Source organism: Humulus lupulus, chromosome X (assembly GCF_963169125.1).
Source record: "Humulus lupulus chromosome X, drHumLupu1.1, whole genome shotgun sequence".
NCBI lineage: Eukaryota > Viridiplantae > Streptophyta > Magnoliopsida > Rosales > Cannabaceae > Humulus > Humulus lupulus.
The window spans coordinates 187,469,643-187,481,561 of NC_084802.1; the positions used below are offsets into that span (position 1 = coordinate 187,469,643).

The following is an 11,919-nucleotide window of genomic DNA, read 5'->3' on the forward strand; positions in this document are numbered from 1 at the left end:
CCAATGTAGGAATTATAGAAACTCTTCGTCGATGGATCGTCAAATGAGCACGGGTCCAGAGCTAGGATAATCTTTTTCACATTTGAAGGTCATCGCTTTCATATGACTCTGATATTCGAGTTTGATGCATCCAATAACAAGGCGGAGTACGAGGCTTTGTTAGTTGGAGTTTGAGGTGCAAGTGAAATAAAAGCAATCCTTCAGTGATTCTCAGCTCGTGGTGAATCAGGTGTTAGGAGAATACCAAGCTCAGGAAATCAAAATAGCAACTTATCTAGCTAAATTAAAAAGTAAACTGTCATAATTTAAATTCAATTCCATCGAGCAAGTTCCATGCCAGCAGAATACCAACGTAGACGCTTTATCTCGACTTGCCACCACTAAAAGAAGTAGACACATTAAATGTAGTCCTAGTTGAGCTTTTAGACAAGCCAAGCATGGAGGAAGAGTTAAGAGAGATCGATATGATTCACGAAGGCCTGACTTGGATAATACCAATAGTAGACTACCTCACGTCCAAAAAATTTCCTGAAGACTGCAAGGATGCTCGAAAGTTGTTGTACCAGGGCCTGAGATATGTTCTGGTAAAGGGGATGCTTTACGGACGAGGTCATTCCATGCCTCTTCTAAGGCATGTTTTTCTAGAGGAAGCACAGGCTATCCTCAAATAAATCCATGAAGGATTCTACGGAGACCACCTTGAGGGAAAAAGCTTGGCTTTGAAGGTGTTTAGGAAGGGTTACTTTTGGCCTACACTGAAGGACTCGGCATCATATGTCCAAAAATGCGACAAGTGCCAGCGTTTTGCCACAATTGTGCGAGTTGCGCCCATGGAGTTGACTATGATCTCCTCGCCTTGGCCGTTTGTCGTCTGGGGGATTGACCTAACCGATTCATTGCCTATTGGCAAAGGAGGAGTTCGCTATGCCGTGGTCACAATCGACTACTTTACAAAGTGGGTTGAGACCGAACCACTGGTGACTATAACCTTAAAGAGAATACTGGACTTTGTGGTAAAAAGCATAATATGTCATTTTGGACTTTCAAAGAAGATTGTGTCTGATAACAGAACTCAATTCGATAGCAATCTATTCACAAATTTTTGTGAGAAGTACGACATCATTAGAAGGTTAACCTCAGTTGCATACCATCAGGCTAATTGACAAGTAAAGGCAGTGAACAAAACTCTCAATGCGAGTCTAAAAAAGCGACTAGAGGATGTTAAAAGGATATGGCCTGAATAGCTCCCGCAAGTGCTTTGGGCCTACAGAACCTCACATCGTACCTCTACTAGGAATACTCAATTCTCACTAACCTATGGAAGTGAAGCCATGCTCCCAGTTGAGACCTTGGTAATGTCACATGGCAAAAAAACCTTTGACCAGGAGTGAAATCATGATCTTCTTAATGCATCCCTGGATCTAATTGAAGAATAGCAAGAAGAATCATAGATACAACTTGCTCATTATCAGCAAAGGATGACACGTTACTTCAACTCAAAGGTCAAGGAGCGAAGACTGGAACTTAAAGATTTGATGCTTAAAAGGGTATTCTTAGCCAACAAAAAACCTAAGGATGATGCCTTAGGACCGAACTGGAAAGGACCATATCAGATCATGGAGATTTTGGGAGAGGGTACCTTCAGACTAGCTCGGTTAAATGGAGAGTCAGTGTAATGCCCCGATTTCCCCGATATGTTTAACGGCGTGAATAGTAGGCTGGGAGGGCCATACTTGCTTAATTGTGTTATTAATTGATAAAATGCATGTATATGTTGATTATATTATGATATGATGTGAAATGCATGCATGTGAGTCCATATTTTTAATTACAGGAGTGTGATGGAAATTTGGCCCGTTGAGGGTAAATTGTTCATTTGGATGCATGTTGGTGATATATTGTTAAGGCCACATTATAATGTGGATTTGTTCGAGCTATTTGGCATGAGACGATCTTTAAGTGTTAAAGTAGCGGTTTAGTCATAACGGGAATAAGTTCGAGGTTCGGGGTGAGTCTCGGGATGTTTTAATGATTAGAACGTTGCCGGGAGTAAAAGGGTAACGGGACATGAATTATTGGTGTTTGGGAATTTTGAGAATAGCGGGAATTGGGAAGCGTTAATTATGATTAACGGTATAGGTTCGAAAGTACCAACTTTGCCCTTGGGAAGGCTTTAGAAGCTTTTGATGACCTAGGGGTATTAAGGTCTTTTTGCTTGGGTTATATATGTTTCAAGTGGCTGTAGAGAGTTGTAGAGCAAAAACAGAGCAACTTCATCACCTTCCCGTACATCATTTCCTCTCTATCATTCTTTGAAGTTTTTGGTCCTAATTCGAAGATACAAGCTAGGAAATCAAAGCTTGGGAGTTGTAGACTCGGTTCACCCATTGAAAAGGACTTTAATTCCATTTGAGGTAAGAATTCATCCATGAAAAACAAGCCATACTATGTTTTACTTTATAGTTTTTAGCTTATAGTTTTGGTGTGGATAGCTAGAATCAATGGGAGTTTTTGTGTAAAATTGATTGGGTTTTGATGAGGGTATGATGTAGATGAAGTTTAGGGGTTGAATTGGGTGTTTGGTAAGGTTTTGGATTGGTTTGGAGGGTTTGGTTTCAAGAAAAATCGCAAAGAAGATGAACCAGAAAGTTTCTGGTCTGTTATTGGCACAACAGCGCCACTTGGGGCGCAGTAGCGCTATTCAGGGCTCAGAGATGGGCTCTCTGACTTGGAAATAGGGCTGCAGCGCCATTTATTAGGGCTGCAGCGCCACTCACAGGGCTGCAGCGCCATCTGATGGGGCTGCATCGCTAGTCCATTTTTCAGCAAACCTATTTTAGGGCTCAGAATGATCCTTAAGGTTCGGGGTTTGGTTCCTTTGCCCCGTTTGAGTATTTTAATAATCCCGAGAGTGGGGGATTGATTCCGGGAGTGTGGTTTTAGATTGTAAACCATTTATTAATTTATTTTATTAATGGATTATAATTGGTTATGATTAGGTAACCGCTAAGGAATCTAAAGGTTGATCGTTCTCAGGGTTGTTTTTCAAGTTCATTCTCGCTCGAACCAGAGGTAAGAAAAATGCACCCCAAGTGTGACATGCATGGATATTCATGAGGCATGTTGGTTGTGTTAATATGGACTTGGATTGAATAAAGAATGTTTAGCATATGTTGCTCACTTACGCATGGTACTGACTCATTAGTCAGTTTTGGCAAAGGTGCTAGTATCAACTGTGAAGCTGTGACTTATTAGTCAGGTTCGGCAGTGGTATTGGGCACTGGTCACATTGCGCTGACTCATTAGTCGGGACGGCCTTAGCGTGTATCACGCAAGCCAACAGAGATTGGATCTAATCGACCATCAGCATTGAATGACTCAAAGAGCATTAATGCCAGTCCGACCCCAAGGGTCGATGATTGAAATAAGCGCTTGGAGGCTAGTGGCTTACCTAGCAGCCACTCTCCCACTTGAGATTGGTGACTTGCTTGTCAGTCACTCAGTATGGTTACCAGAACCTGTTGAAGGCTAGTGGCTTACCTAGCAGCCACTCTTCCACTTGAGATTAGTGACATGCTAGTCAGTCACTCAGTATAGTTTATCAGGACCTCATGAGTTGTGTTCTCACTTGTTGGAAAGCTTTATGCTCAGTGTGATTATAATGATAATCATTTGATAATGTTTATGCAAAGTGTTGTGTTTTCTTGCTGGGCTTTGGCTCATGGGTGCTATGTGGTGCAGGTAAAGGGAAAGAGAAGCTCACCTAGCCTTGAGTGGAGAGCTGATGTGGTGATGCGTACATATGCGGCCGCTTGACCACCACGGCCAAGGAGTTCTCAGAGGAACTAGGGGGTTTACCCTATTTTTGCCGCTTAGGTCGGCGGGATTGTAAATTTTAAACAGTAATGACCATTTTGTACTGAGAACCACTTATAAATGTTTTGTTTAGCTCTGCAGAGCAGTTTGTAATGAAAATCTCCATTTCCTTTTTACTGGTTTTATACCTTAACCTGTTAATTACACGTAGAGCACGTTTTTGACCAAAGGACTCGGGTAACGAGTCAAATTTCCGGTCCACCGTTCACTGTAACTGTTCTGGGGCAACCAGGGCGTTACAGTCAATTTCGCAAACTTGGAATGCCTTACATCTGAAAAAATACTATCAGTAATAGGGTCTATTTGTTAGGGTCAATTTACGTTATCATTTTTTTAAGGCTTGATTATAAAGTCCATATGTTTTTATTTATCTTTGAATGAATAAAAGGTTGATGTGTAGTTTAAACGCGGTACTAGAATGTTTCTTGCATTAAATCTTGTTTAAGTACATTGTGTAAAATCAATCTAGTATATTTATAAATTCTAATTGCTTGGGGGGCATATAACCCTCAGTACAGTCTTTGAAATCCCATGATAATTTCGACCATTAAGATGATATTATCTATTATTTTATTGATTTTTTAATTAAAATAAATGACCTAATTGAGCCTATAAAAGGAATGCTAAGTGCGAGTTAAAAAAAAGGTTTTGAGATGACAGAAAGACTATCTGACTGAATATCAGAAGATCTATTCTTGATGCTCTAGGTTTTAGATTCTCTCTACAACATAAGTCCTTTTCTAAGCCTCAATATTCTCTTCTATTCTTCTTCTTATTGTATCTATCTCATGTGTTGAAAATTACCTACTCTAGTCTAGGTGATTTTAAGGATACTTTGGAAGGCTGTGAAGAAAATTGAAGAACAGTTCAGTTTCTTGGTGATACCCTGCGATAGAAAGAATATAAGGGTTAGGGAAACTGAAGGAATGAGTCAATCATTCCGTTGCACAATAATGTAAGTGTTTTTATCATTATCTCTGTATGAATTCAATTTTAGAAACATGTTCTAAGTTGTCTCATATTAATTTGTTTAATATAAATTACATGAAAATAAACAAGATCCTGAATATGTCTTCCCGACAGACATGTCATTACTAAAAAAATAGTGAAATCTAATAAATATATTAATACTTAATTTTTACAATCGGTATAAATTAGTCTTAATAAAACACAAGATTAAGTACCGAGGTCAAATCTATTTATTAAAGGTGCTTCTCTGATTGCTCAAGACATCTCTTTGAACCGAGAAACAAAACATCATTTTGTTCCATTTTCAGTCAAATACTAAAGGGCATTCAATTAGCGTGGTACGAACTCATTTTTTCCTTTCCTTACTTCCCTCAAGGTGACATTGAAGGTCTACCTCCTTTTGTGCGCCCATCATCTCCTCCACGATGATGATCAACTGGATTCATTGCAACACCACGAACAATGGGGTAACTGCCTATCCACCAACTTTGTCCAGCTTTTCGAAGCTTATGTGCACCATGGTTGTGATTGGAAACTATACCAATAGTAGCTCGACATCGGGGTCCATGAGTTTTTCAACACCCGAAGGTAGCCGCCCAAGCCTAAGAGAGAGTGTATGGGGTGCTGGTTCCTTCATTATTTTAGCAAAAGTTCCCGCGGCTTGAACCCGACCTATGGTTAGAAAGAATAAGTGCAGGAAAAGAAAATGAAATATGAAATAAAAAAGATGCCTTGGGAGTGTGAGATTCGTGGGCCAGGGGGTGGGTGGGAGGAATGTGCAGCCAAACGCTAAACATAAAAGTGTTCACAATGCATATCGAAAGGTACCGATGAAGCTGACCATTAATGACTAGTTTGAACACTAGGAGCGGTCAGATCAAATAAGAAATAGCTAAGGTTGCTTATCAAAGATAAGTTTAATTCTTGTATTTAAACATAAGAAATGCTAAAAGCATTTTATATTATATTTTCTTTTACATTCTCTTAAATTAAAAAATAACATATGTATTCCACTATTGACTTATAGTATTTAAAAATATAAAAATTAAATAATATCCATCTATCATACATCGAGGAAAGATATTGCAATCACAATTTCATTAGTACTCCTCTTCAAACATTCATAAACAAAAGAGTCACAACAACAAGTACAAGTTACAAGATAATTTTTTTTCTTCTCATTTTTGAATTAAATTACAAAAATTTTCCAATGCTAGACTTGATGCAACTTTCATTATAGAAGCATATTTCTCATTGTGTTACTCTGCTTATGGTTATTGGACATATTTAACCATGGTACTATGCTTGTGACTATGGACTAGAGCTGTAAATACGAGTCAGACTTTCTAGCACGACACGAAATCGGCATGAGCCTGGGAGGCACGAGCATGACACGATATGAAAAAATATGGGCTTGGGCCAGATACGACACGAATTGAAAATTGGCACGACATCGGGCTTGAGCACAGCATGACACGACAAGTTCGAAAGCACGAACAAACTAACCCGAAAGCACGACACGATAAAAAACCTAATATTTTGACATTAATAATGATAATAAATTTTTATTTGTCAATTATCTATAAATTAAAATATAATAAAAATCTATTATGTTTCTCAATGTTTATATTTTTATAATTATATTAATTTATTTGAAGAATTGTGAGTTAAATTTTTTAGCATTTATTAGTAGGTATTCAAATTTTAATAATTATTTTTGATATAATTTTGTGTAAAGTATAGTTCAAAAATATATAAAAATATCTCAAAGTATAATTTAAATAAAACAATTTATTTGGATTGGTGTTGAATTTATTGATTGTTAAAAATAAGGTAAGGGGTTCAATTCCCATCTTTATATTTTTTGGCAATAATAAAATGGGTCTAAAAATAGACCGACCCACAAAGGTCATGTTTATGGACCGTGCTGAACTTACTCTTTTAAATAGGAAAAATTACATGTCCCACTGTAATTTAAAAAAAAATTCGTTTTATACGGTATATTACATTAATTACAAAAATACGGATGTCCCCAACCGTATATATGTTGGCCATTCTTTTCTTTGTGCGGTTGATGCATAATTTCAAACTAAATTATATTTATGTATTTATATCCATTAGTTTTGACTATAAGAGATAATATATATAAAAATTATTTTCTTTCGCTGATCTCTTTTTAATTTTTTTGTTGTTGCTTTTTTGTCTCCATTCTTAATGAGAATTCAGGTGTACCAAATAATATAATAATACTACCTTCAATAAAGTAGATTGATTTATTTTTATTTAAAATGAATATATTTATTAATATTAAAATAAATATTTATACAATTACTCAAAATAAATAAATATTTATACAAGTTAATATCGAATTAATTGAAATTAAACTTAAATTTATAAATTTTTGTAACAATCATGTTAAATCAATTTATAAATATTTATGTAAATGATAGTTACAAAAATAAATTTTTTGGTTGTGAAATTAGTTTTGTAAACTGTTGTTATAAAAATGTAAAACTGGTTTAAAAAAATATTGTATTTCACCATTATATATATATATATTTAATAAAGTGTTTTTAGAAATAATGAATATCTTAAATTTATATTTTTAAGTTATATAGCATAAATATGAAGGTTCTTGTAATTTTTTGGTACAATATTGTAACAATATGGAAAAGTATAATATTTTTATGTATATTTTGGTTATGATTTCTTAACTATAAAATATTTTCGTAAATGTTAGTTACAATTTTTTTTTAAAAAAATATATGTTACTTGTTTAATGCAATTTAACATTTTAACTTAGTTTTATATATTTTTGTATGTTATACGTTAACTAAATTCACAACTTACTTTTAAAAATATTAGTCACAAATATAAAAATTTTCAGTTATGTAAACCATTGATACAAAAAAAAAAAAATTAGTGACGAATTATTTTGTAAATATTGTCTACAAAAATGTAAAACTTGTTTACAAATATGTAAAACTTAGTTATATATTAGTAAATGTTGTTTACAAAAATATTTTTATGTTGCTGGTTTACGTATCTGTAACACATGTTTACGAATTTGTAACGACTATTAACAAAAAAAGTTGTATTTCACTGTTACTCCGTATTTACGCTCTTGCCACTCCGTGTTTTTCATAAAAGTTCCGTATTTTTGTAATCTACCGTATTTTTCATATATTTTTTAAATGTTAATGTATTTTTGTAAATTTCCCTTTTAAATATGGGTCAGTCGGACCCAACACGAATTTGAATACAAACATGACCCGACCTAAATTATTTTGAGGCATAAAAATGTAGGTGGGGCCAGCACACATTTACAACTATATGGATATAGACAATGAATCTAATTTTTTTTTTTAGTGATAAAATGAATTGTTTTGGTTGACGATAAAATCAACATGAACAAATATCGGCTCTTTCAACATGTTTAGGAGATAGAAAATCTCCAAATTCTCATAATTTCTGTAAATTTCCCATGCCTATTTATTGCCCCTTTCCTTCACCATTCTCTCTCTCTCTCTCTCTCTCAACCCAGCCCAAACCAAAACCTTGCCAGACCATCTTTATATATAGATACAAACACCCATTAACCATTTTCTTACCTTTCGTACTCTAAAATGGCCCAGCTTGACCAAAATTGATGTAGAGGAGGAGACATGTATATATCCTCCAATCACAACTCTCTCCCCAAAAAACAACTTCCCACATTTACCCTTCTCTATATTCGATCTCATCTTCATCACTCGTTCATTCCTTTTCTTTTTAATTTTTATCAAACAACATAGCAAAAAAGAAAACCCACCTCTTCTTTCTTTCTGTCTTGTTATACCCTTTTTATTATTCTTCCTTGTCAATCTCCAACATTATTTTTTCTCTTTTTAAAGTTGGTTACTTGAGGAATTTTAATATGAATTGGGTTTCTCTCTAATCTAATACACCAATTTCGGAAATCGGAATCGAATTCGGTTAGTACTAATATAAAGGTTCGACCTTGGAGATGAGGAGTATTTCATTGATTTTTCTGCTCAATTTGTGATTTTGGGTTTTGGAGAAGCAATTTTGAAGACTATGATGAAAAGGGTATCTGTTAATTCTAATCAATCTCGACTCCAAAAGGAGGAAGCTTTAATTAACCTTAGACATCACAGTCTTTTGCAAGATTACTTGGAGCTGCAAAAGGTGACGACTTTTCACGTTTTTATTTACTGAATGTTTGTGTTTGGGGGTTTATTTCTCTTTGCTTGGTTTTGGTTGTACTTTGATGCTGTGTGTTTGTATGTATCTTTATTTCTTTTACTACTTATCGTGAAGATTTAGCATTCATCTGGGTATAATCGTGGTTTGACATCAAAGTAAATTTATCAGATATTGGACAAGATGACGTGATATAGAAGTTGATTTCAATTAAGTCGAATAACTGTATGTACTATAAGGCTAAAATTAGTTTCGTCCTTTATCATAGGCTTTGAAAATCTGTACTTTTTTTTTCTGATTCATTGTGAGTTTATTTACTTATTTTTTTAAAAAAAAAAAAAGAAAAATCTGTTTTGGTGTTTGTAGAGGAAGAACCGTTTAAAAATTGTCTTGTATTGATATATTTCAGGAATTTGTTTCAAAAAAGAAAAAATTGAGAGTTACCACTCAAACGAGAGATGCCCTTTTAGCTGAAGTTCGGTATGTATTTCTTTTTCTCTTAGTTTAATGTGAATTGTAGTTGTTTTTTATCAGGAAAATAAAAAATATGACAGAAGAAAAGTTGTAACTTAACAGTTTGTGCATCTTGCTTGAGTTTCAGATTTTTGAGACAAAGGCTTACATATCTAGAGAATGAGCAATCTCCCAAAAAAACTCAAACTGTTCAGAATCAAAACTCTCATATACAGCATAAACTGTCTGCAAAGAAGTTGAAATACAATGTCAATGAAGCTGTTCAACCTAAGCACACCTCATTTTTGGATTCAAACCAGATTTCAGTAATGACATTATAATGTTTAAATAGTTGAAAATTTAGAACAGTAACAAGTGATACCAACGTTACACCTTAACATGTTTATGTAGAGGGAATGGAAAAAGAAACCAACATCTGGGAGCTCAAACTAAAAATACAGAAGAAGCCTAAAATTTGGCTATTCAATGGCCAGAGAGTTGGAAAGAAGAAAAGTTGGGTGCGAGATCAGATTGTTTTGAAGTTCCAAATTTGTTTTTTGGATTGATGTAGAGATAATGTAGTCTATTAAAGATATGATATTTGCACTCAAAATATTCACCAAATATTTGTAATGATTTTAACTAGTCATGTATTCATTTAAAGTAATATAATATTTTAATGTATTGGTGCATATTCTGTGTGATCGTATCATTAGTCGAATCTTATTCTGTCTCCAGAAATTTTTCACAGAGACTATTATCATTCTTTAATTGTAAGCTGTATAGAATATTTCAGTACACATGTGATGTCGCGAAGGGTCTTTCATTGATTGAACAATAACATTAGAAAGTCTCTTAATGTTCTATCCCTGATTTATTACGATAGAAATTATAATATACTGACAATAAACACATAATAATGTTTCTACTCTAAAACTAATATAAAAGGAGTTAAAATTGATGACGAGAGCACGTTACATATTAAGGCAGACGATTAGTTAAACTTATTTGTATAAATGTTATGTTTGCTGAATAAGTCGATCTTCCAATTTCAATTAGAAACGTAGAATCGAAGAAAGAACAAGTCGTTAAAACTTAAAAGAGACTGTTGTATTAAGTTTTCCTTGATTCTTTATTTCGATCTTGAATTTTAGGAGTCATTTTTTTTTTAAATGTAGTATACTTTTATAAAATTTAGAACAAAAGTATATTATCAAATTTTAGGAAAATATTTTCTTTCATTTTTTCTATTTCTTTATAATTTTTTTAAAATCCTTACTGTCGTTTGGGCCAACTCTGAAGTTGGATTGACAATTCAGATTTCCTAAACTGTTGGCAAAAAAACTGTTTTTGATCTTTCAGAGGAGGTTGATATGAGCCCACTAACACAGATGTGATGAAACTCGATAACAATATATGAAATAGAATCTCAAATTCTACAAGGAGTAAGTAAGTTGTATTTTGACACATTATTTATAAAGAGATAAGAACAAAAAACTATGAAATGTGAAGACACCACACTAAGATACTTAAGAATCTAAATGATAAATTCAAACTCTTCTCAAAAACAAAGAAGCACACCAAAATAACTAACTGAAAATTATATTAATCTAATTAATTGATTCAAACATACAATACTTGGTCCTACTACATAAAATAATAAATAACAATTAAAATCCAAATTAAGACCCATACATGAATATGACTTGAAAACCGTAAAGTTACAAATTGAAACAAGTCCTAAAATAATTAATAAGTAAGGAAAGTGTTAGAAGTTGTTGAAGTCTTCCCAAGGTGTGAACAAACTTAAATAAGATGATTTTGTGTCTTCCAAGACATATGAACGTGCACGCTCTTCAAAAATGATCTTCTAGAACCTTGACAATGTGGATTGGACTCTCATGACTTTGGTTTGGGCCTAAGTTGGCCAACCATGAAAAAACAAATAGTAGTACTTGCTGAATCATCTTATTTAGAGTCTCTTTGAAACATTTAGCTCTAAGTCTTAAGTCTTGTAATTGGCCCACTAAGCAAGCTTAGTAGATCATTTGAGGCTTCTCCTTACACCCTTAAAGGCCCACATCCATGATGATTATGAACATATCCATTGGCTCCTAGATTTGAATCATTCTCCCTTTCTTGAAAATGATTTGTGGTCAAATTATCGCCTACATCAAAAGGAGATAGATCATAAACATTAAAGCAAGCACTTACTCCATACTCACCAAGCAAGTAAAACTCGTAGGCATTGTCATTGATGCGTTCCACGACTTGAAATGGTTTATCACTCATTGGAAGCGATTTTGAACGCCTTTGTTCTGGAAAACGCTCTTTCCTCATATGTAACTACACCCAATCTCTTGGTTCCAAAATAACTTTCTTGCGACCTTTGTTTGCTTATTGGGTGTATTGTTGGGT

At 34.1% G+C, this 11,919-nt stretch overlaps 1 protein-coding gene across 1 annotated transcript; it reads left to right on the top strand.

Moving 5' to 3' along the window:
* Positions 1 to 8,253: 8,253 nt before the first annotated feature.
* On the top strand, positions 8,254 to 10,193 carry LOC133804046 (uncharacterized). The gene is made up of 4 exons (XM_062242195.1): positions 8,254 to 9,033; positions 9,458 to 9,528; positions 9,650 to 9,827; positions 9,913 to 10,193. Exons 1-4 carry the CDS (start codon positions 8,923 to 8,925, stop codon positions 9,952 to 9,954), a joined length of 402 nt encoding a protein of 133 aa, XP_062098179.1. The 5' UTR covers positions 8,254 to 8,922; the 3' UTR covers positions 9,955 to 10,193.
* The last annotated feature ends 1,726 nt before the right edge of the window (positions 10,194 to 11,919 follow it).